General features: G+C 41.6%; 1 protein-coding gene and 1 long non-coding RNA gene across 2 annotated transcripts in view; one reads left to right on the top strand and one right to left on the bottom strand.

Annotated features, from left to right (window-relative positions):
• PLPPR4 (phospholipid phosphatase related 4) overlaps positions 1-26,720 on the bottom strand; it is a 33,739-nt gene that overhangs the window by 6,090 nt on the left and 929 nt on the right. Inside the window, exons 2-5 of the mRNA XM_005153970.4 lie at positions 12,511-12,696; positions 7,920-8,049; positions 6,062-6,257; positions 874-931 (exon numbers count right to left, since the gene is read on the bottom strand). Coding sequence (XP_005154027.2) covers positions 874-931; positions 6,062-6,257; positions 7,920-8,049; positions 12,511-12,696 — 570 coding nt within the window. The remainder of the gene's footprint in view (positions 1-873; positions 932-6,061; positions 6,258-7,919; positions 8,050-12,510; positions 12,697-26,720) is intronic.
• LOC115947276 (uncharacterized) lies at positions 390-23,424 on the top strand. The gene is made up of 3 exons (XR_004081219.1): positions 390-559; positions 13,603-13,688; positions 23,028-23,424. It is a non-coding gene; the product is annotated as an uncharacterized lncRNA (long non-coding RNA).

Here is a 26,720-nt window from a genome sequence, read left to right as displayed (position 1 = left end):
TTCTCACAGCAGCTACCGCCAGATGCTTTAGGAAGCTATTGCTCAACTGGGGGCCATGGTGTCAGGGAGGTCACACAGATTAAGTGGAGGTGGTTCATCAGTGTTATTCCAAGTTCTCGCCTTCCCATTGGCGGAAAATACACTGGGAAGCTCCCAGTTAATGCACAATTCCATTATCCAGGTTAAGTGGTTGTTATTGTTGTTTCCTTGTGGTTTTTACAGGATGAGTGATGGAATAACTTGTGGTCACTCATACAAGCATTATAGCCTACACTGTAAAAATGTCACTGATCAGATGTGGAAAATCAGCTGTGATTGCTGTGGCATGTCCGACAGTTCCCTGCTAGTTACTGATGGGGATTATTTGTTTGCTTTGCAGTAGCACCTTGGAGGCCTCTGGGAGCGATTGTGCTAGTTCATCCATGCTGCAAATCTATGGAGGTCAAATGAAACTACATCACATCAGTGATTGTTCCTTAAAGCCTCAAGCTGAAAAGCAGCCGGTCAAGGGAAGACAGCAACAGAGAAAAGGCAGAACACATCATGGTTAATTTGAATGGTAAGTTAAAACATCACCCCATACAATGGATAAACACTGCATTTTACATGTGAATGAGTTGAATAATCAGCTATAATTTAACATTAAATTATTGCTTCTTAGCAAAGGCTGTGAAGCAATTGAATCTTTTCTGTATTCTTAATAGAGCTGTGTTTAGTTTAACTGTCGGCAGTTCTATTTTGCTTTCAAACTGGGAGGATGAAAACTTACATCCATGCAAGATACTGAGGAAACACATCACTTTACAATACACAGCAAATGACTTTCTGACTTTCGTCTTGTATAGATGCAAATGAACAGAGTTGGTTACTCACCGAAATGTACACCGCTGCAAAGGCTGCCAGGGTGGCATGTTGAGAAGGGAATGACTTTCTGCCAAGGAAGGACACTCAAATTATGCTTCTCAGTTCAAATACACTGTGCTAGTGTTCACATGAAAAAAAGCACTTTATGGTACAGTCATTTTCAGTTTATACTTCCTAAGCAACACTTAATTTCTAACTTCTGTAATCCACAGAAAGGACCAATGTTCATGAAATGCCTTTGTTTTGAAGTAAACATTTAGCATGAAATTATTTTTGCGTATTAAGAAAAGTATCTTGAAAGAACAGTGGGAATGAGCTAAAGACTGAATGCTTGATTGAGAGAAATATTTATACATTTCTTTCACTACCTATGTTCCAATAGTAACTTTTCAGTGAGCATGAATGCATGAACCTTGATCATATATTCATAGAATGGTTGGTATAGGAAAGGACCTTAAAGCTCATCCGGTTCCAACCCCTGCCACGGGCAGGGACACCTCACACTAGAGCAGCTTGCTCCAAGCCCCTGTGTCCGACCTGGCCTTGAGCACTGCCAGGGATGGGGCAGCCACAGCTTCTCTGGGCACCCTGTGCCAGCTCCTCAGCACCCTCACAGGGAAGAGCTTCTGCCTTAGATCTAACCTGAACTTCACCTCTTTCAGTTTGAACCCATCACCACTTGTCCTGTCACTACATCAGGTGATGAAGAGTCCCTCTCCAGCATCCTTGTAGCCCCTTCAGACACTGGAAGCTGCTCTGAGGTCTCCCCACAGCTTCTCTTCTCCAGGCTGAACACCCCCAATGTTCTCAGCTTGTCTCCATATGTGAGCTGCCCCAGCCCCTGCACAGCCTTGTGGCCTCCTCTGGACTTGCTCCAACAGCTGCATGTACTCCTTATGTTGATCTAATGATTATTTTCTCAGTGACTTCACTTTGACTCTTTTCAAAGTAAGAATTCGTACGCTTCAATAGTCAGGCCCTAACTTCAGCAACAGAATTTATCATCTTTGTGCCTCTGCTTTGTTGCTCTAGCAACGGTGGGACATTCTGCTCAGGGAGAGGCAAATGACATCTCTATTTCTGCATTTTCTGGCTTATTTTTGTTAATTTCTGAAAATACTTTCTGACATTAATGGAGGGAATGGAGCACAGGAACATGGAGAGGGCATTTTAGGAGTTACCAGGCCCCTTCTTGAAGCCCAGACCAAGTTAGTAAATGAAAACATGTCCACACTGTGTAAGGCAGTAGGCTCAGGGCTCCCATGGAAAACCTGAGGACTTGAATGATGTGGCCTGGGTCTCGAGTCAGAAACAACAGGTGTGGAAATGAGAAGTGACAGCTTAGCTTCTACTTCTCTGTAAAAGAAAAGGAGATTCCGTGCAAGTAGCATCTACATGGAACCATTCCATGAGGCTCTCTATCATTTCAACATGCTTCTCATAGACCCATTCTGTCAGTGGTGGGAACATTAAGGAGTATTGCTCCCTTTACAGAGCAAAGGGAAAAGCTTGGCTGGGATTGGATTCAGTAACACCTATTCTACCTAGTACACAGCTTGCAGAATCCCCAAAATGCTTTTATGACCTCTTAAGTCTAGAAGGGAGTAAGATGCAGTGAAAATGTACAGCAGTTTATACCTGTGCATTTATGTCCTTCAAAGGGCATGGACACGTCATGTGCTAGCTGTTTTGGTGAAGAAGGGTATGTCTGTCTTGCGTCCACTTTCACCTGAGAAAGCTCAGCTTGGGTTAATACTTGAAACACTTACTGGTCTTCCCAGCCCAACTGGGCTCCATGTCCAGCCATGTTCCTGGCAGCCCCTGAGTGAGCCGGAATAAGATAGCAAAGGCTGGAATACAGCACTTCACCTGTAGACAGAGACATTTCTCTGCCAAGCAGCAGTCCTCTTTCTGAGTTTCTTTCCTATGCATTTGGCTTTATCTGTTTGTAATAATTCATTGGCAATTCAATGTGTGCATGTAACTGAATGTTTATCTGTGACCTGAATTGAAGCCTGTGGCTGCAGCAGGTTCATGGCTCTGGCCAAGATGAAATCAGCACGATCCCTTTTCTGTTTCTAAAGACATTTGAACCTAAATTCTTTTTTCTTTCCTTCTTCTCCTCTGTTTCTTTCCCCCTTTTTTTTCTTCCTCCTTCCACTGAACAAGCCTTTCACCAATTGTATCACTGGGGAACAAGTTCAGGCTGGAGGACAGGAGGAAAAAGACATGAACAAAATGGGAATGTTTGTAATGGGTAATCACCTCCTTTACCCTGCCCAGGTTTTAGTGGAATCATAGATCTACTTGCAGTCTCTGTGGAGCTAATGTGTAGATTTGATTCTTTAGTACCACTCAGAACTTACCCTTCATTTGGAGGCATTTTTAGAGTATATAAAGGAGTGTCGCTATGCTACAGTCAATTTCTATTCTCTTTTCTATTCGCATGCTTTCAGGGCAAGCACAGCATGTTGCAGGCTAAATGCACTCTGTGTAATGGTGCCACTGCTTTTGTTCCTCTATTTGTTATCTTTTCATTAAAATGAAAATAGTTCAAGCCAAAAATATGTAGCATTTTTGCACAGCTCTGTATTAAAAAGGTGAACAAAGGTCTCAAAGAAAACATGTCCTGGACTCGGGTGACAGTGTATCACTAAATCATCATGCAGGAGGATGTGCAGAGGGGGAGCGACAATGAGAAAGAGTCATGCTGAGAGTCATACAGAGTGAGAACATCCAAAATGATAGGGAATCATCAGGGGAACTCGCTGGAAATCTGAAAAGGCTTTTTGAAGGTAAAGAAGTAAAAGATGGACAAAGGAGGCTCCTGGATATTTGGGAGGCTGCAGAAAATGGTTTTATATCATCAGCTGGATAATTATGTTCTTCTCTGTAATTTCCACTGGGGAGTCTAGAGGTAAATTTCTGGAGACAAGGTTTTGGGGAGTACAACTGAAGAGTGGAGGCCATTAGCAACCTCAGTTCCTTACAGGCTGAAACCACTGAAGTAAGTTAACCCCCTGGGCTGGGGAAGTTATACCATAACTCCTATAGTAGGTGACTGAGGGAAGTATTGAATCAGTAGCAAGTGCTGAGTGCTTTGGTAGAGTTGAGACAGGCATAAGAAAGCAACAATTTAATAAGGCAAAATGCAATAGAATTGAAGTAAGGAGAAACAGAGTGTGGTGCCAGAATATTATAGATCACCAAAAGTATCCTCTATGATGGGAATAAATTTGAGATACCAATATATAGTCATCTTCATATAGAAATAGAAACACACAAAAAAAGGTTGTTGAGTCTTAATATTTTACAACTGATTTTGCTGGGTTTTGGAAGTGATGCTATTTAAACTTAGGAGTGATCAGCATTTTTATCACAGCTACAGGCAGTCAGTTCAGAGCAGTAGCATCATATCGGAGGTGATGAAATGAAGGAGATAGAATCATTCAAGTTTTTCTGCCTGCTCACATGTAAAGCTCCACTGATTTCCCTGGGATACCACATAGGTGCAAGACACTGCTTGTGAGCATCGGGCTTCCATGGCAGCATCCCAGTAACAGCAATTGGTCATGGGAAAACAGACAGTGAGGTGAAGGCTGATAAAGCAATTCTGGTGATGCCTTTCACCAGAATTACTGTCACCCAATCATTACGGCCAATACAACCGTCTATTCAAGCTCTGGGTCATGCCCTCATACAGCCACTGAAAAGATACGGCAAATTAATCAGTGCTCATTATTCTTAGCCCACTAGATATATTTAAAACCAAATGCAACAAATAATTAAGGGTCTGAAACAAAGCATTGCTGGAAGACACAAAGTGAATGATTTCATGATACCCAAGTGTGTCGACCACTGAAATAAGAAGAAAAGAAAACAAACGGGGGGAGAGGTGGCTTTATACATGGACAGAAAATTTAACTAATATCCATGTGACAAAAAGGTAATGCAGTGAGGCATGAAGTTAAAAGAAAGGATTTGGGGCTGCATACAGAACAAGAAAGGAGTAAAAAGCTTTAGTGAAGTAGGTGTGCCAGAAGTAAAACAACTTCGTGTCTATGAATCAGGTAGACAGAGCAACGATGCAGCTAAGTCAGAGACAGAAGTTGTCATCATTTCAAACACTCTATAATTATTCTGTAACTTGTTTTTAGAATATGAGGTTTTAAAAAGCACTGAGATTTTGAAGGACTGCAAAAGCATTCTAACATTCCATGACTAACAGGCAATAAAGGTTATCTTGGTGCAGAAAGAGATGGAAGAGAACTCTTGCAGTCAGTGAAGTTTCATTATTTCCCAGTACTGTAGTGCTTATATTTAGGACACTTCATACTAATAAAGTCCTTTAACTAACAAGTAGCAGATACTTTGGAACAGTGCAACTTACTGACATACACCTTCAGATTCCTGCTTAAATTTATGACCATCAGTCATCAGTAGTTGAATTAGCACTATTTTATCACATCAAGCTTGCTTAAAATAAGACATATAGTCTGGTTTCTAGCTCAGCTTCACTGATAGGCATGGCCAAAACCTGCTGTTCTAAAGAATACTAATTTCTCTGCTGGTATCTAAGTAAGGAGGCTAAAGATCAAGGTTACACCACCAGTTCAAATACCACGAAAGAAAAGGCATGTGTTTGGAAGCACACAGATTTGTGCTGTTGGGGCCTAATAAAGGGATTCTTTCAATGCTGTCAATATAAAAAACTTTATCAAGTAGAGAAACAGAAAACAAATAAGCTCCTCCAACACAGCTCAAAACAAAGCCTCACAAACTAAGGCCAAAAAGCCAGCACAGTAATGGATGTCAGACACAGGTCTCTGATAAAGTACTGGGTGGCTTCTGCCACTGCCTGCTATGGGGAACTTACTCACATCCTGCTGGGAGAAGCCACAGAAGCTATAGATATTAATAACTGTATGGGAAATTGTCTCCTTTGAAGGAGGGAAAATAGTTACTAATGCCTGTGCTTTGGAATCTGCCATAGTCTTTCAAAGCCCACTGTTGGCATAATACTTTTTATAGAGAAAATGGCACATTGCTAAACAGACACTTCTGTTCTCACCTTTGTTAGTAAAAACCTGAAAGAAATCATAGCAGTTTTAGCCAGAAACAAACTAAATCTTGAAACTGGGGCAGAAAATAACAAAATTAATACTTAAAAATGTACACAAGGAAAGAGAGAACCAACCTTCCAGCGTTGATAATACTGAGATCAGCTCCTGAGCAAATATCTTCCACAACATAGGAATTCTCTGAGCAGGATACATTTAAGGATGTATAGTTAGGCTTGCAAACAGTCAAGAAATATGGTGCCTGATATCCTGTTGATAGCTGTATAATGTCAGTAACAAGAGCAGTAGAACAAAGACCAAACACATGAACACCTAGGAAAGAAATCAGTAGAGTTTCTTAACTTCATTATATATAGAAATTAGATCAATGCATTGTGACAAATTACATTAAATGGAATTCTAGTGGCCTGTGCAGTTGGACTTGAGAGAGTTGAACTGAAGATGATGATGGGCTGTTTTAAGAAACCTTATTGCAAAGTTGAATTCTTCAGTGTTAAAAAAGATTATTTACGCTTGTTTTCTTCCTGTTAATAGCTAACATTTTGATGGCTCGATGTCCTCCAAGATCTTTCCATGAAAGACAACTACACTGGAGCTTCTTTGGTTTGGAGAGCAGCTTTCTGAACTGCCTACAGGTCAGCCAGCTGTTTGAGGAGAGCACATATGCTCATCCTGAGCTTGGCCCAGTGGGATACAGACTTTTAATAGCATGGAGACCTGCCCATTAGATCGCTTCTGTGAGGACCTATTCTTTCTTTACCACCAGGTACTCATTAGCTGGCAATAATTTTGGCCACCTTCATACTTCTGATGTTTCTTGAGTAGCAAATTCTTGTCATGAGTCCAAATATCAAAGTTGTTTTGGTAACTGATCAGTGTTTCTGTCTGGTTAATAATTCCAAATTCAGAGTTTGTAAATGCAGTTATTTTACTGAGCATTTTCAACTGCTTTTCCCCTAAACATTAACACAAATTCCCTACTGGTGTCCATATAAATAAATATATTTTTCATCTTAAAATGGAAAGAATGTGAAAGTCATTAGAATATGAAAGAAACTGCAAATTCCAAGTATGAATCAAGAATGAAATTCATGCATCTTTGAGCTTGTTTATTTTGGTGATGGAATTGGATGCCATACAGGAGGAGAAGCAGAGAGCATGAGGTATCTTTACAGTTGCCCTTTCTGATGTTGTGACATACCAACCCCTCTGCTCACTTCCTCACTGCTAATCTTAAGAGGATGCTTTAGTGGTCATAGTATAACCTCTGCTGTCGTTATGTCCCTGCTTGCTAGACAACATATACTTAGTGTATAGTCCTCTTAGAGGGTTTTCAGCTTGCTGTCCTGCACATTGCCTTTGCCTAGGCTGCCCTCCCTAGTGCAAGGTTCCTGGAACAGAAAATCTTTCCTTCAGCTACTCATTGGTAGAAGAAATTAGCTGTAAGAATGGGAACAAAGTCCAGTTTTCATAACTGACAATTACAATAAACCAAACCAATTCAACATGTTTCTCTCTAGCATTAGGTTACCAGATCCTAACCTTTTTTCAAGAGGTAGATAAACACATCCCAGTGTAAGAACGTCAATTCTACTGAGAGCTTCTAACGCAGTTTTACTGTCTGAATACTGTGTCAGGTGGGTTAAATCCTTATGATGCACTGAAGACAGGCAGGGGAAACTATACAGCCACTGAAATGGGAGCCAGCTCAATGTGGGCAGAGCAGGAAAAGCAAATTATTCTTTTAGAAACAGTGACATGAGAGGAAAGGGAAAACAGAGAGTGTAGATGCTGCATTCCTGAGGATGGATGGGGCTGCGTTTGAGTTTCTTCTTGCATGTTGTGGCAGAGGAAGATCTATGCAAATGACAGCCCTGCACTGCTCTGAAAGGCTGCTTCAGAGAAGGAAACCTGCATGGTGATAACTGAATGTATGTGGAACACTCTTCTTTGTGACTAACATTTGAAACCCACCAACAAATCTGACAGCTCTTCTGAGAAAAGAATTGAAGTTGCATCCTCCTGCATTAATATTGGCCTCCGTTCCAATCCCATTTCTTCGTTTGGACAGGCAACAGTAGAGTATTCCTTCTCCTATCATTATCTGCAATAACAAAGGAGCCATTAAATTAAATGCAGCAGTTACTCAGAAGACACTGGTTGAATTTAAAGGCTGAAATGTAACTATCCCACAACCAGTGTCACCCATGGGCAGGTACTCTGCTTTGGAAGGTTTGTATCAATATGTAGGTGTTCAGTAATCATGCAGCTTAGCCTGTGTGAGGGCAGGCAAGGAAGTGGCACTGAACTGAAATGCAAGTGGCACACAATATAGAGCGCTCAGTGGGATCAGGGGTCTGATCTACAGCCTAAATGTGATGCTTCTACAAAATGAATCTTGCCTCTAAAATAATCCAAAGCCACTGCAATAACCCAGTGCTCCTGAGGTGGTTTTAGCACTCAGGCTTGGCCTTGAGCCTAGCAGTCCCTAGCAGCTTCTAATTATGTGGCACTCTGCTCTTCTGTATTTGTTTAATTTGGCTTGGTTTTTAACCAGATGCACAGCAGCAGAAAAAGTTCTGTCCTTACAGGCCCTCTGAACACATCAAGCAAAAGAGATTATGTCTGAAGCCCTAGAAAAAGGTTTATAAAGAGAAGAATATAAATGACAAATGGTGTTACTTGCTGGAAAATCCAGAGCCATTTATACATGTTCAGTCTCAGGTTTGACGGGCTTCCTATAGTGCAGCAACTTGGAAATCTGTACAGGCCTTGTGCAGAGTTCAGAATAAGGGCTGGGTTGATATACTAAAATTAATGAGGTAGTCCTCATCACTAAGAGGAGATTCACTCTGGCCAGCCACAGATGCACTAAAATCTAATCCTTGCAGTGCACAAAACTTACAATGCAATGTAAAGCATCTGAATGATGCTTTGCGTGTGCTAAGACCCCTCATGCTAGGAGAAGGGAGATACAGTGGCCAAGCTTAGTCTAACTCTTTCTTAGCTAAAGGTTTGCTAAATTGGAATGTTACTTCTTTGCCAGAAAAGCAGCAGTAGTGAAGGTTGTCTCATTACATGGAAAAGTCAGTGGTAAGAGTTATTTAAGGCATTTTAATTAAATGAGAACCATGGTCACTATTACCTGTCTCCATTTGATCACTTTACAGCTGAAATTTCCCAGAGAAATCAGTAGTATTTCAACCTTAAACCTCAGAGGAACTCTAGTAGTTTTTAGGCAAGCTCTAGGGACTGTCGGGCACAGGTTAAAACACCAGAGAGATGGATTAGCTGGTGTGATAGAGGATAAAATTGGGAAACAGCAAGGCCTATGTCAAGAAAAATTTGGAGGCTGGTATTGCCAAGGAAACCAACTCCCACAGCAGAAGAGGCAGCAGGACTGAAACTGCGAGCAGTGAATGTCTCTCCTTGAAAATTGATTTCCCAAATCAATGTGATCTAATTTCCTGGTGATCTCTGTTAGAAAGCACATTACCAAGTAGGTTTTCAGTCAGTCGCTGCTAAGGTTTTGAACCTACAGTGATACAATTAAACAACTGGTCCTATAATTTTGCAATGAATAACTAGAGAGAAAGTATGGCAGAGGGTCAAATTCAGAGCCCTCTGAGGCCAGGAGAAATTACATTGCAATTCACTATGTCTGTGACAGGTATAAAATATCCATGTTAGTAATTTCACACAAATCCAGTTGTTCTGCACTGAATTCTCCTGTGGTTTATGAATGCATAGAGAAAAATTCATATATGCCACATGCTGTAAAACATGCAAAAATACTACAGATAGTAGTAATTTTCTGTAGCACTTCAGGGCTTCGTAACAGGTCTGGTTAAAAGCACTTGTAGCTCACTGACAATGAGCAAAAAAAAAAAACAAAGGGAAAACCCACAAGCCATAAAGCCCCAAACCCAAATACAGACCCTCTGTATTAATAGCTTGGGAAAAGAAATTACAATGTGCTAGGTTTGTGGTGAAGAAATTTTACTATAGATTTGACAGATTTAGGATGTTCTCCAGTATCGTATGAAACTGAGTATAGAAACAACAATAATATAGAAGAGCAGTTAAGTCCTATGCTAGTATTTATATAAGGTTTTAAGGAGGGATTGAGACTGGAATTTGCTTGTGTTCTTTCCCTCACATGGAAGAACCTCTGCCTAAGAGCTCATTTCAGTCTCCCCTCTGGCAGGTTAAAGCCATTCCCCTTGTCCTGTCCTACAGACCCTTGTCCAAAGCCCCTCTCCAGGTTTCCTGGAGCCCCTTAAAGCACTGGAGCTGCTCTAAGGTCTTCCATTAAGGAGCCTTCCCTTCTCCAGGCTGACCCAGCCCAACTCTCTCAGCCTGGCTCCATAGGAGATGTTACTGGAGATCCTCAATTCCTCATACAGCTCATGCTTTCTTTTCTAGGTTTTTACAGATTTTATAAAGTAATTCATTGAAATTTTAATGCAAATTAAATCATAAAATGCTAAACTCTGCAAGATGACAATGGCACAATTGAGCTTTATTGGCCTATTTTTCCAAAGAAAAAGGGAATAATTGGACAACCCCTCATGTAATGTCTTATTTCAGATAAAGAGCTGATGTTCTACACCATCTTCAGTGTCTTTAATAATAGAAGGAAGTTGTGTATATCGTACAACCAGAGACCATTCTCCATCTAATACAAGCATTACCTTTCTGCTTACACTAATAAAAATGATCTAGACCTTCCTAAGGCTTGCAGCTTTTAAGCAGTCATACTTTGAAGCTTCAGAATTTACTTTATTTACTGATCTTACATTTGGTAGGCATGCTCCAGTGTGGGCATGGTTGGGCTTAGTTGTCTGTACTGCTGCTAGAAGGATGACTGAAGCAAGAGCAACATTTCCTATTGCATAATTTCATGCAACACTCAAATAATTCTTCTGTGATCAAAGCCCTTAATGAATACTCTGTAATGAATTGAACATCTTTTATCTCAGTTGAAGGTTTCTGATATTACCTAGACTTGAAATAAACTTTCTGAAGTAAAAATCAGCTTTTACCTCTCTATTGTGGCTAGTGAGCCCATGTAGATTACTTTTATGGCTGTTATGGGAAAGTCCACTTTGTTGTTATCAGAAACACTATCTAGACTGAAGAAACCTAGCATACTGCAGTACCAGCAAGTGCTGATTTTATCAGAGTTTCTGATGTTTGCTGCAAGTATCTGCACCAGGACCACTGAGAGTCTTAGCTCCCAGTTCCCAAATGAATACAACTTTTAGTCTGATGGTTGTGCAAAATCCCTCCAAAATGGTTTTATAGCAACCAAAGATCAGAGCAAGAAGAGCGTGGTTAGAAAAGAAGGACAAATAAACCAAAATCATCCTGGAAGGCAGGAAGGGAATGGCACATAATGGTTTTTATATGGGCATTTACATTTTATAGGTTTTATATTTGCAAGTTGGCTGGTATTAGAAAACAATGAAACTGTTTGGATTTAAGGGAATTTAGAGGAGCTGGCAGAGGAGATGCATCTGCAGCTGGCCTTAAAGAAGTGTCTACCCAAGATGCACAGTCACTGTTTTCCGGGGAGAGGAGACCCTTTCAGAAGGTTGATTTAGCTTTTCAGGTACTTGGAATCACCCACTTCAGGTGAATTTCTCTCTCCATTTGCCAAACCAGAGTGCTGTAAGTATAAGGCTCCTACCTGAGCTGCCTAAAATCACACACAATGAATTCCCTCCTGTATATACAGAGAGGTAAAGCCTTCAGATTTCATTTGACGCAGCAATTCCAGCAGGGACAATACTCACCTCTATCAGACAATTTATATGTTGTTTTGCTGTAAAACAGTGACCAAACTGCTCATATTATCAGTATAATATCAGACATTTGTGTTCTGCTGAAATCATCTTCTCCCTTTGGGTGAGTGTTTTAACCAGCTTCCTTTTGTCAGCTTTTAATGACTAACTCTGAGTTTAGAGGAGCCCCAGTGCTATTTTGGAGATTTCATGACATGATTGATACACCTTCTCACTGAAGAAAGCTAGTTCTTGCACAAGTGGCTGTAAATGAGAGGCTTCTGTTTCCAACAGAAGCTTGAATTGTTGGTGTATCTCAGAGTATGGAGATGCCCTGCCTGTAACAGTTCAAGTATTTGCATAGCATACCAGAATGAGTCAAGCTATTCTCACCCAACTGTAAATAATGTTTCTTAACATTAATGCCCACTATCAGGATCACAGAATCATAGGGATCAGTGTGGTTGGAAAAGACCTTTAACATCATCAAGTCCCAACTGAAAGAGCTACAGCGACTCTTAAGGAATAGGTCTGGTTCTGTTATAGAAGAATAAAAGATGATTTGAAAATCCCGAGGTAATTAGCCTGGAGGACACTCTGCACCCTAACTGAAACCAAAGGAGTTATTTTGTATTCTTTATATGTAGATTATGTATTTATATGATTTATTTATATTATTTATCTAGTATTTATATATCCTGTGATTCTGTGATTTTCTTTATGCCAACTGAAACTCTGTTCAAAATCTTTCATAAGTGACACTGGTACCTTAAACTTACCGTAATTGATGGTCCAGCAAAAACCAGACTAAGTAACATCAGGAAGGGAACAGACTCTTGTGTAGGTTCAATGTATGGCATACTCAGACTCTTGTCATAGCAATTAAATCCAGTGTGAACTGGCTTGAAGACATCAGTAAGTTCAAGGAAATAGAGGCTAACAACAGAGGATGCCAATATGGGTAACTGGAAGACAAGAAAGCAACAAATTACTGTTTGCAAATGGAACAGCAATGCTTTTGCAAAGACAACATAGCCTGTTAATAAATCTCTGTGATGTTTGCTATCTACATCTCACTGCTCCTTGTCATATGCATTTTGCCACCTTTAAATAATGAATTCTCTACAGATATGATACGGTTCAGCTGATGGCAAATAACCCTGTTGTCTACCAGGCTAGTCAAAGCACCCAGTCCCACCTTCAGCTTACATAATTTGGCCTTTTCCTCTGTGAAACATAAATAGGCAAACTTCCATTTCATTTAATTAGGGTTTTTTTCTTCAAAAGGGAATAGCAGGACTGCTGTGTCCCATGTGAGGCTTCAGTGTGCTGCTGTTCATCATCACCCTTTTTGGTGCTTTAGCAGCTCTCTGTCATGTATATGACAGTGCTTGTATCAAAGCCAGTTTGCATTACATTTCAAAGTAATGAAATACTGTATCCAACCCTTCCCTGGAATCTAAATACATGCTAATACAGTGTTCTGCCTTTGCATGTTCAGTGTGTAATTCTATCAAAAAAAGCAATTAACTTGGGCAAGACGCGGTTTGTGTAGAACCATAATGACTCTGGTTCACAAGTCTTTTATCCTCCAGCTCTTTAGTGATTTTACTCCTTGCAATTACTGCAGTAATTTATGAAGAGGGAAGCTGGCCCCTCTGGGGATTAATTCCACCAGCTCCTGAAAGCATAGATTCAACCACAAGGCCTCTGTGGAAGGAAGCTGTTCGAGAGAAGTAGCAAAAAGGCATTTTGAAGCCATTGGTTTCTAAGTGAGCAGAGCATGGGGGCATTCAGAGGTTACCAGCAGTGTGTGACTGTGTATCCTACTTGTAAGTGCTCAGAAACAGGTTTTGTTTGTTATTTCCCAGAGTCGTCACTGAACACCACAAGAACAACTGCCTGCTCCTCCATTGAGATGCAATGATTCCTTCCCTGTGACTCTGCTGCAATGAAGGTACCTATGGATAATATGATGTGGCTGCATATCTGCTTCCTATTCTTTCTAAGTTGGCTATGACATTAACTTCTCCTTGCTGTTAGCTGCAGCTAAAAAGCAAAAGCTTGCAACTACTAAATAGGCTAATTTAGATAAAACTCATAAAAATCTGATAAGGCTGTATCACATCTCTTGAGAAGAAAACTCTTACATCCAGCACCTCACATTATGAGAACTAGGGATTGTCCTAACATCATTTCAGGCATATTTAGATTATATCATTCTTGCAATGTTTAGTAGTCATTTACAAAAGTAATTGATTGATTAAAATCAGTGTCATTCATTCCATTCTACAATGGAATAAAAAAGCAGAGGTAAACTGGATAAATATCTGTATTGGATAAATGATGAATAAAAGCTGCTATATATGGCAGAAGGACAATGGTTTCTTGCAGTAACTGGCCTTTTTCAGTTTTTCAAACCTTGGGCTTTTAAATTCAGACTTTCTGTGCATACAGATGTAATTCTGGGTGATTAAAGGAGGGTTTTAGTGAAGTGTCACTGAAACATCTTTTATTGTAACTTAGTTTTTGTTTGAAAAGAGCATCTTATCTCTGATGTCCTGAAGGACAGATTGGAAGAGGGTGAGTTATGTCTTAATTCTAAGGAAGAATAAGGTGGAGAATGGAAGAATTTTGCCTGTCTGCTTGTCGATGGGCAGGTTGATTGCACTGTCATGTCACATCATGTAGAGGCTGTGATGGTGTAGAATGGGAGGGAAGGTGCATTGGCATCCCTAAGTGCTAGGATCATTACAAAAATAACACCAGGTAAGTTTGCTTCAGTAAGTTGTGTTTGTGTACATATATATGTATATATAGATATCTGCACTCATATACAGTATTACAGATACAGACTGTGCATAGCACATAACATACACAGTATGTAATACGTATAGTATGAAGACGTAATATATAACTGTGATGTAATCTGACATATCATATATATGGAATAATTATATACTATGTAACTAAATTGAGTCATGCTTCCTGTCCATCACAGGAAGAATTCCAGCTCTTTGGCTGGGTGCATTAAATAACACTGTTCCTCACTTCCTGCTGGACTGCAGTCCCTGAGTGACTGTAAGGCAAGCATGCAAAATTAGTCAACACAGGCTAGACTGTTTCTATTCATTTTACAGATGTGCAGGGATCACAGAATCACAGAATGGTTTGGGTTGGAAAGTGCCTTAAGGTTATCCAATTCCAGTCCTCTGCCACAGGCAGGGACACCTCACACTAAAGCAGATTGCTCCAAGCCCCATCCAACCTGCCCGTGGGTGCTGGGCTAGCCAAGGAGCTGTTGGAGCAAGTCCAGAGGAGGCCACGAGGATGATGAGGGGCTGGAGCAGCTCCTGTATGGAGACAGGCTGAGAACATTGGGGCTGTTCAACCTGGAGAAGCTGTGGGAAGACCTCAGAGCAGCTTCCAGTGTCTGAAGGGGGCCTATAAGGATGCTGGAGAGGGACTCTTCATCAGGAACTGTAGTGATAGGAGAAGGGGTGCTGGGTTCAAACTGAAACAGGGGAAGTTCAGGTTGGATCTAAGGCAGAAGCTCTTCCCTGTGAGGGTGCTGAGACGCTGGCACAGGGTGCCCAGAGAAGCTGTGGCTGCCCCATCCCTGGCAGTGTTCAAGGCCAGGTTGGACACAGGGGCTTGGACCAAGCTGCTCTAGTGTGAGGTGTCCCTGCCCGTGGCAGGGGTTGGAGCTGGATGCTCTTCAGGTCCTTTCAAACCCAAAGCATTCTGTGTTTCAACGATTCTTTGATTAAGTAATTGAAAGTCATACCTAATGACTTAGCCACGGTAGAGATCCCATGGGGCAAAGCATCTTAGAACACAGACCTGTTCCATTGAGCTAAATGGACACAATAAGCAAAGTGCTATTCTCAGAAATCATGCCCTTTTATCTAGATGTGTAGATGGTTCATTCTACAATGGAAACACAGAGCAGGTAGATTCATGGAGCACCTTGCATTCCAAGTTTCATCTTCATTCTGTATCCTTCTGTTTCTCCAATGTCAAGAAAAGGGAAGCCTCTCCTTGAACAACAGGCTCTGCATTGCTCACACGTCCACCTCTACTTTGATTATGGTATTCTTAAGCAGGCAACTGTTTTAAATGGCAATATTGAACTATCAAAAATAGGCAAAATATGAAGTGCTATTTTATTGTGAGACACTAAAATAAAAGATGTGGATAACTTTTTTTAAAGTACTGCACTAAGCTATAATTTTATCGCTAATTAGAAAATCAAGGAATTACAGGAATTGCATTTTCCTGTCTTCTGACTTCCCTACAGGACTCCCATATTATTTCTGACTGTAATTACCCATTCTGCTAAAAGAAAAGAAATAAGTCCAAAGGACTGTGAAACATAACTGTAGCTAATATTAATGAATAGGTTTCCAGACAATTTACTATGTCAGATCTCACGGGATGTTTTTCTTTCCATCTTTTTAAAACTACAGATATAAAATGCTTGTTCTAAAAGTCGAGGCTTCTAAAAAATACCATTTCTAAAATCTTCTAAACAGCCTAAGTGGCTATTTAATACATGAATATTTATGGAGTATGCTGCTTGAGGCAGAAGTAGTTCTGTAATTATAGACTTCAGCTCCCAACACCTTGAAAATGTCAAATGTAATTAGATGGTAGAATGTGTATTGTTTTAATTACAAAATGGAATAGGAATTTTCCTGTTCCTAATTAGAATAATATCCCCCCACCCTCACTTCATGTACTAATAAGTCTTTATACTTTCTTCCTTGGTTGTCTAATGGAGAAAGATCCCTGTTTAGCTTGTAGATTAGACCTGTAAATGTAGAGCTTGACCACAGTGGTCAAACTCTGACTGGGAATCTGAAAGTTAATACCGTAGTCAGCAGAGCTGCTGAAAGGGTTTTATTTGGGGTTTACTTACTTAAAAGAGCAAAGTTTTTCTTTGTTCTCATGTTATGTTCTTAAACTGGAAGTTAAGATCCTTTAGTAAGCCATAGGACTCCTCTGAACTGGTGAAGTATGTAACAAATCTTCCTGCTGGCTAACAGCTACCAGACATGCATCACATATTGCAGAAAACTGAAAGAATCAGAGACACACATTACCCCTTGCCCTAGCCTAAAAAAGAAGAGATTGCTAAAAGAGGAGATGGCTGTGAGAGGAGGTCAGAAGTAGGATGTAGCAGTTCTTCAGGTTGCCCATCCCTCTCCTGTCAGCCATGCAGTGATTGCTCCTCACACAGTTCCAGGGTGCTCCTGATTTAATTGTGAGGATTAAGATTATCCAGGACCCACAGTGCCAGCAAATTTTTGGTCATATGATATAGCCTGTGCATGGAAGCGTCACTGGTCCTGCCCAAAACCCAGTTGCTATGCCTTAACCACCAAACTTGCTGGAGCACCCCTGGGTGGATGGAAACGCTTCTGTTACAACTTCCCTGTGACTAGTTTTCCATGGCTTTGAGTGTATGGAAAGAGGAGCCTGTAGAGCTGTAGCCCACTAAATACAGTATTGTCATTGCTACTAACTCAGTACTGAGTTTGCAGACTCAGGACTGGAGCTTCCCAAATGTGTTTCGTCTGTACTTGCCTTGACCTGCCTGCAGCTTTGTTTTGATTTGGTGTAATTGTAACAGGAGTTTTCCCTATGACATTAGAAATCAGGCATTGCCAGATGAGTTTTACTTTCACGTATCTGTGTATGGTAGAGCTCTGCAGGGGTTTTGTATCTAGATCTAGTAGTAACAAGTAGTTATTCTGTATAAGATGAGCTATTTATGACTCCAGTGTATCACAACTCAGATCCTGTGTCAGGAGCATTATGATGATGATGATTCTTCCTCACCCTAGGAACCACTTGGGTTCATTTTTACATTTGCTAATGTGGTTTTACACTTTGATCTTTATCTTTTGGTCTTTCTCCTCATATTGCATCCCAATTTACTCTTATGTGGCATGGTTGACACATGTTGGATGGTGTTCTTTGTGCTCTTTGTTACCCCTAAGCCCAGTTTTGCTGACTGCAGTTCTGCATTTCTTTATGTGACCATTAAGTGAGTTGTTTGTAGCCTTGAGGTCTCCAGTACCAGCATATGCCCCATCTCTTCTCCGACATCTGCAAGTCCTCCACATGGCACACTCTAAGGCAGGAATGTAGGTCTGGCATGACAGCAGAGGGTCTTGCAACTGGGGCAGTGGAAGACCAAGCCTTAGCAGGAAAATTTTACTGGTGGATGAATAAAGAGCACAAGTTTGTCCTTTGGATAGCTCAGCAGCTGGGGCACTGACTTTCGTCTCCTGCCTTCCATCAGGCACAAAACCTGTTCTGAAGGAAACATTGAACTGCTTGCTCTTGAGTTAATGTGTAGGACTTTTAACTTTTCTATTCCACAGGGTCTCTGCAGAGCCCTAAATTTATAATTCGTGGTGCTCCCTCCCCTTGGAGAATTTCCAAATCATCAAAGCTTCACTAAACCCACTTTCTCTCTGCAGGCATGACAGCCAACTTGATGGCAATCAGATATTGATGGGGTCTAAATGACACCATGGAGACAGTGAGGCTCAAACCAAAGAAAGGTAACAAGAACACACACACGCTCTGCAGTTCCTATCTTCCCTTGAAAGGAGATGCAATTGGATGCCTACGTAATTCAGAACTCTCTGGGAAGCAGTAGCTGCTGCAAATTCCCTTTCTCTAAAGCTGTACACTGGTAGTTGTCTATCCAACTCTTGTATCTGCCAGTACTTAACTGAGTAAAGAGCCCATATATATCTCCACAAGAGCAGCATCTTAAAATCCATGGGCTTTGCACATACTCAAACGTCTGAACCTGTTTCATAGGCAGCAGTTCTGTGACCTGTCTTTGCTTTGTTAAAATGCACTACAAGCCTTATCTCCTATCATGAACTCATAGGCACATCCTGTGGTGGTGGTGTACTGGCCTGTGCTGGTGGCTACTAGCGAACTCCAGTAAGCTCCTTAAACATGAGCTACAACAGTGATTAGCCTGGGCTACATTTGTCAGGCTGTGTGTGTATGGGGGAATGAAATGCTTCTCTTCTAATTATAGTGGAATATTGAAGTCCCTGCTCAGTGAGCTGGCTGGAATTACTTCTTTTCCTTGAGACTGGATGCAAATATAAAAGCTGTGGAATTGTTTTGTGGATTAATTTTGCCTGTATAAAAGATAGGTAGAAAAGAGAGAAGCCATATATATAGCTTTCAGAGGAAGCCAAGGCATGATTAGTCAGATGAGGAATAAGGGTAGTATGACTAGCCCACATATCAGAAATGGTTAAGGAATGCCCGATACCCTACTGGGATCTTTTGTATGCTATAGATAATTACTAGCCAGGAAATTCTCAGATCCTTAGGTCTTTCTGCAGCCTTTCTATAGCACCAAGGAGCATGGGAATGGCCTCCTGGTGTTTCTCTTGTTTACTGGAATCTTTGTAAGCAACCAAGTAAACAGACAGGGTTGACTCAAAGAGGTGTCTAATGAATGCCAGTGCTTGGTGGGAAAAATACCCAGCTTCCCCTGGTGGGAAAACTACCAGCCAGGTGCTTGGGAGAAGGATGGTCTGTTTAATGACAGCACTGTGTTCACACTGCAAGGCTGTGGCATTGTGGAAGATGCTGTTAAAATATATCAGAAATGCCAGTCTTTGTGCCAGAGAATTCATGGGCTAAATGACAAGGCACAGCAGATGGATGAGCCAAAAAAGAGAGCTGTGGTGGGCTGGAGGAGACAAGATATTCTTATTCTTAGCCATCTCCTAACAGTGATTGCAGCTTTCACCCACCATGGATCTTGTCCTGTTGTGCTGGGCTGGGAGAGTCCCTAATTCTGCCATTTTCTCTTGTTGTTTAGAATCCATGGCTCCTGCTGAGCTCTACCAGGGCTGTACCTTCACCCTCAGAGAGGCTGCTATTCAGGGCTGGGGGTACCCCCAAGCTCGAATGCATTGTACACTGGGCCATCATGAGGACTCCTGAGGGATGGTGCTAAGCATAGGATTGCTATAGACTCACTTGACCTAAATGTCAGGTTTTTATGTTCTGAACTTAATTCTTCACTGCACAAGGCTTATAAGAGAAGGAATTCAAGCTTTTCAGAAGTCTAAGATGGGCACCCATAGAAAGGCCTTTTGCTTTTCTCTCTGCACTTGAGCTTCTGCTGCTTCTTGTCCCTTTTCTGGATGCAGGTTTCACCTGGCCCAAAGCTGTAAGGAACTGATCTTTTCCCTAAAGGATTTTTACCTCACCATTGTATAAGCTTTGTGGAAATAAGTTGTAGAGCTGTGATATGAGGGTCTTTCTTCTCCTAGATTTAACACTATAGGATTTAATTTCAACTTGGATTCGTTTCAAACCCCAGCTGTCATTGAAACCTATTATTGTTGCCATTTGGGAAAATTGAGTTATCCTTATTTCCAGCATTGATTTCAGAGTTTAATTCAATTGTTTGGTGACTGTCAATTAGAGTCTAGCTTTAAAAATACATCAGATATCATCATGCAACTCCTCAAACCTCTTGATCTTTTGCCAAATGCTAATAGAAAACCTTTCACAGAATAACCCCAGCCTGGTTTGGGTTGGAAAGGAACCTAAAGCTCCTCCAGTTCCAACCCCTGCCACGGGCAGGGACACCTCACACTAGAGCAGGATGCTCCAAGCCCTTGGGTCCAACCTGGCCTTGAACACTGCCAGGGATGGGGCAGCCACAGCTTCTCTGGGTACCCTGTGCCAGCGCCTCAGCACCCTCACAGGGAAGAACTTCTGCTTATGTGTAAGACCAAAAATAGAGCTGATGATACATCACTGATAAAATTCCTGTTTATGTCAGAAATCTCAGTGCACGGTAATCCTGAAAGGCTGGTTTCACAGGGAGAAACCAACGAAATGAAAGTGGTTAATTCTCACATAGGAACAACCTAAAACTACCTTAAAATATTTCTATTGAATTGAGTGGGTGTGCTTAAAAAGGAAGCAAACCCTTAGGGAAAAGTTTTGCAACACAGAAAATATCATGAATGCATTTCTTTTCAGTGTGACTTTAAACATAATTGATGATTCCTTATATTATTATTATAGTTATATGATTACATAATGATATAATATGATTTAATATTAATAAATAATTAATATTGATTTATTAAATCAATGATTAGTTATAATCTACGAATACCTCCACAAACAATTAGATTTGGGATATTGCATTTACTGTTGATGATGAAACTTGTTTTATGCTCCTGGTGCAGGATTATGGTAAATCACAAGTTTTAAAGGCAGCACTTCAGAAAAAGGCATTTGGTTTTGGGTCAGAGTATTCCCAAAGTTCAGCTCGAAGCTTCCTCAAAATCTCTATGGGACAAAGCTGTCCATCCCTACATAACACTGCAATTTATTGTACTCCATGCGTACAAAAGGGTGCCAGCCTTTCTCCGTGGTTACTCCCATGCTGAGCATCCTTCCTACCAGCTGAGCTTTCAAGTGATGGGATTATCAACAAGATAAACTTTTTGTACCACCTCAGCTCCTGTGTACCTCAAGGTTCATAATAAACTGTTTTTTATTCATTTTGGCTGATGACACAGAGCTACTACATGGGGCTACACACTGCTACATGCAACTACATGCTGCTATATGCCACATGCCACAACATGCATGCCTGCAGGACAGTGTCTTGGGGTAGCCACATGCCACTACATGCCACATGCTGCTATGTGACACACACAGCCACACACCACTACATGCTGCTACACACAGTTACCTGAAGCTACATGCCACTACATGCTACATGGCACTACATGGTCCATGCCACAAGCCACTACATGCCACAGTCCTACTGCATGCATGCCTGCGGGACTGTGTCTTGGGGAATCCACACACCACTACATACCACACGCCTTTAAACACCACATGCAAATACATGGCACACACAATTACATGCCACATACAACTACACAACATGTGCCATGCACTGCCACATGCTGCTATGCTGCTACACACCACACACCAGTACATGCCACATGTTGCTATGCACCACACGCCACTACACACTCCATGCCACATGCTGCTACATGCAACTATACACTGCTACATGTAGCTACATGCTGCATGCTGCGTGCCACTACATACCACATGCCGCTACATGCATGCCTGCAGGACTGTGTCCTGGGTTAGCCACATGCCACTACACACCACATGCCACTAAACACCACATGCAGCTTTTACTGCTGGGGTACTAGGTCAGGACTGAAAAGGCAGCAGGGCCTTGTTTCCCCACGAGCTACCTCAATTCTGCAATTACCAAGCAAGTAGCCAGAACCAGAGTGAGATCTAACTTGTGGCATTTGCACTTTAAATCCCAGGACAGCCTTGGCACAGGCCTGACACCTCCCTTTTTGCAGAAGATGGCCCTTTTCTGGTCATCTTCTGCTAAGAGCTGATGCTAATTAGGCTGTACATCTCTTCTGTAAGCACAGAAGTGATGTGCAGCATGTAACATCAATGATTCCACCAGTGAATTACAAAGCTGCTTTGAATGCGTAGGGGCATCCTCAGGCCTCAGACAGCCCCTTAATATTTGGGGGATGCTGGTGTCTAATGCAGTGTTCTAATCAAGTGTGACACAGTCCTCTGTGAGTCAGCCACATGACAAGGGCAGCTCAGTGAGCAGACTGCTAAGTGTGGTTCTTGTCCTTCCCCTCACACTTGGTTGGCTCTTTTGAGAGAAAAAGTAGTATATTGGAAAGTATTGTGCTGCTTGCACTGTACAGGTATAATGACAGCTTCTGGGGTTTTCTACTGGGTTTTTTTCCCCCTAAGGCTAATTTAAGCATAACAGAAAATCAGTCTAGAGAGAAATGTGGCCACACTGGGTCTCCAACACACAATGGTACAGTTTCATCCTTACACTAGACCCAAACATCCTGTTCTTTGGAAGAAATATTTAGCCTTATAGCCTACTCTCTCTGTACTCATTTTTCTAATCACTGCACTCCCTTGGCTTTTACCCCAGTGTCTCTCACACCTCTGCATGACTTGCAGATGACAAAGTGCATAATTTAAATGTGGCGGCTCATGCATGGCTGAATAGCTGGGAAAAAATCCAGATGTGACCAAGAAGTAGCACTGAGCCACCAAGTTATGTGTACAGACGCTTTATGTTTCACACACAGCTCTGTCAGTGTATGGTAGAAACAAAATCTAAAGCATCTGCTGCTGAGACACAGTGAACATTCTCCATGTGCACTTATTTCAATGGAAGCTGATGACATCCTGTGTTTTGCAGCCTGTAGTCCTATGGTTATAACAGATCTTTGTGCTTTCTGCTGGTGAGGATTCCAGCTCCCTTGTGGAAAAAGAAAAAGAAGTGGTCTTCTAGTACTGAAAGAAGCATTCCCAAACAATCCCACCATGGTTAACTCCTGGCTCTGCTCTGGAAAATGAAGGTAAAGAACAACCTGTATCTGTATGCATGCATCATATAGAAGAGTCTAGCAGACAATGTAAGGAAAACATTTAACTATACAAAGGATGTTGTCTTACTGTCTGAAATGTCTCTGATTTTAATGTGTCACTGTCTAAGATGTCTCTGATTTTAGTATCTCACTCTCTGAAATGTCTGATTTTAGTATCTCACTGTCTGAAATGTCCCTGATTTTAGTTGCTGGACGTTAAGCAACCAACAGATGAAGGCTGTGCCACAGGAACACAATTTAACTGTAGAGTAAGTGCATCAAGTTAGGTTGACAACACCTTGGCCTTTTGCATTCCCACATGAATGGATGAAGCAGTAGTGGCACTGAGGTCAAAGGCAGAATTCATAGCGACTTCTGTGAAACCAGGATTTAAACAGGGAGGTTTGGAAATAGGTGAAGACAGTCTTTTTCCTTCACCAAGAAGAAATGTATCTGTCTGTGCTGCCTCTAAACTCTGACCATTCTGCCAGGAATAGAAACTACATAACCCGGGAAGTTTTCCAGATTCATATTAAACACTGCCATATTTCTTCTGCAAGTGACTATAATTATGACACAGCCTGAATATGCTGAAAGTCGCTTAGCAAAAAGCAAAAGGTATTCCAGGAACGCTCACTTTCAGTATCTCCCAGAGGTACGTAGACTTTTTCCTGTGAAAATGAATTCCTGCTTGACGTATGAATTTTCTTTGGCAAGTTTTGTCTTTCTCAGGTGTGCAGATGAAGCTCAGATAACCCATTCAGGCTACAGAACCCTCAGATGCCACTAGTATGATTAGGACTAAAAGGGGCCAAACTGCCTGGCAGTGCTGATTACCATGTGCTTCAGGTAAAGATGATGCCCAAGGCAATCTAAACCTCTCCCTCTTGCAGGGGTGAGTGCTGATCAGAGGCCCTGCTAAGTAGAACTCTCACCTGTATCTTAAAATAACCTCTAAAACATTCTTCTGAGACATAGGATACATCATCTTGTTATTTTATGAATCACAAAACTGGAAAATATGTAACTGAAACTGGTAAGATTTGCTTTGGAATGGTCTCTGGTTTGCCCCTGTTTAGGGAATGACCCATTCACTTTCTTCAGAAGCACCATCTGTTCATTTCAATCCCTTTTCATTTCTATGTCTCCCAGAGCTTTAGCCTGATTCTTGTTTTGCTGTTCCTGAGTAAATGAAGAATAGCTGTAGTGATGCCACTCATCTGCAGAGGGGCATCTTGCTTTCATGTTTTAACTCTGGTGTTGCTCAAATCTGCTACTTTGAATTACTGCAAATCACACTGAAACCAGAATCAGGCCCTGTGTTTCTTGTGCAGTGACCTGGATGCATTCTGTGTAACCAGTTTTCATCCAGTCCTGAAAGCTGCTGCCACCAAACACGTGTTGGCAGGAGTCAGTCTCATTCGTAGGAGGAATTCTGAAGGATCTTCATAGCAAAAAATCCTCAGTGTCAGAATTGTATTTGCTGCTATTTCTAAAGATAAAATCCTTCTGAAGCAGAGAATCTGTCTTCACTTGTTCTGCACACTCAAATTATAGTAGGTATTACAGTATATACAGTATCGCCTTTTCGCTGTATGTTTCATTTGTGTGATACAAACCCATCCCTTTACTGCCACTTTGGAATTTTGACTTCCTCCTTGACCCACTATCTTTTTCCACATCTTCCCTGTCTAGAGAGAAAAACCAGCACTTTTGGGTGATGCAATTCCTAAACAATCTCCTCTTCCTTTGGCCTACACCTTCCATGTCTTGATGCAAAGTGGCTGACAGCAAAGCCCTCTTTTCTTGTTTAAAGGTAAGCAATGTGCTACAGATACGGTATTTTTGCTGCAGTTTAGGATGGGGAGGGGCTGTCTGCTGGGAAAGGGACAGGGAAAATTAAAGTAAATTAGTGGCAGAAATAAACCAGAGAGGTTGAAATCCTGTTTCCCATTGTCCAACCACCATTCATGAAAGTAATAGCTTTAAAACTCAGAGAGCCTTAGTTAAATTGGGTAGGTGTTGTTTTTAAATAGTCGGCTGTTGCTGGACCACATTAAAAACTTCCTTCCTGCTTACAAACAAAATCCGTATCACATAATGATGCCAGTCAACCATGCTGGGCAACTCCTCTATCCTTTGCAACCTTCTAATTGCAACTAAACTATATTGGATTAAATCCCTCTTTATGAGGTACAATTCAGTCTTTGGTTCTCCTTAATCCAGGCACAACAGAAGAATCTAAGCCATCAGGTCCTTTTTCTGATGCTGTTGAAGTGCTGTGCCTGTGCTACAAAGCTCTAGAAAGGCATTCTCAGTAGTCTGACTAGAATTAGGGCACATGTGGGTAAATCTAGGGTGAGTGGACACAAGTAACACAAGTTAAGGGTTTCTTTCTAAATACCATATGATTTGTTGTCAGTCTTTCCCTTGAGTGATTTCAGTGCTCAGCTAAAATATGGGAAATGGTTTCAAATCCTCCTGCTGGGTCATGGGAGAGCTGAGAACTCACCAAAGGGATTCCTAGTCAATGTTTAGGCTCTCATGCATTGCAGTCAGTCTTTTCCCTTGATGTTGCTTTTCCTTGTACTGAATACCTACAGGTTCATCAGGTCAAAGGGAGCCATAGATCTGTAGTTCAATAATTAGAACTCACTCGTTAGGGCCCACACAGGCTCTGGGCTCTGCTCCTGGGACTAAATAACACAGAAGTCCTAAAAGTTGCTTAGGAGACCATTCTGCTAAGTGAATGCTCTCAGAGCAGCTGGGTGGTGAAGAGATCTCCACCTCCTTTTAGATCTAGCTGTAAATAACTTGCTGAAGGTCTTAAACGTCCATGACAGAGAGGAGAACTTGCCTGCTTCATGTGGCAAGACAGAACTCAGTCAAAGCTCTCCAGAGCTTGCAGAATCCTTTGCCTTATTCCTTGTAACAGCTCCAGGGAGCTTCTGGGGGAGCTACAAGTATGCAGTTAATATTACATCAGGCAATTCTTTTGAGCTCTGTACTTCATCCCATATTGCTACAGGCCAAGGCACAGTTGTGCCCACCAAAAGGTGCAGTTCCATTGTGTCTTGCAGGATCTCTGTATTGTCTCTGAATTAGTTATGCCCTAGCTGAGGTCCAGCAATCTCCCTTCCTGGTTGGATTCCCAAAGCAACAAAGGGAGCACAGAGTGAGGAAGCCCCTGCCTTCTTCTATGGGCTTCTCCAAGCTTAACTTCTCCTATACAAAGCTAATGTAAGTGTATGGCACAGTGAGTGCCTCCATGGAAAGGCTTTTCATGAGCAGGCCTAATTCCACAGTTGGAATGTGCCTGATGCTTTCATCCCACCAGCCTCTGCCAAGCTTTCAGGCTGGTGTGACTTATTTTGGGTTGGGTCCTGACCACCTCCAGGTAGATGGGGAGCGCAGGGGACAGGGACATTCCGCTGTCACCTAAATCCCTTCTTAACCCAACCCCTTCTAGCTCCTAGAGAATCTCCAATGCCCTGCAGGTGCACGTGAAAGAAAATACTTTTTGT

The sequence above is a fragment of the Melopsittacus undulatus genome, chromosome 6, assembly GCF_012275295.1.
Source record: "Melopsittacus undulatus isolate bMelUnd1 chromosome 6, bMelUnd1.mat.Z, whole genome shotgun sequence".
NCBI lineage: Eukaryota > Metazoa > Chordata > Aves > Psittaciformes > Psittaculidae > Melopsittacus > Melopsittacus undulatus.
This window is presented reverse-complemented; position numbering and strand designations above follow the sequence as displayed.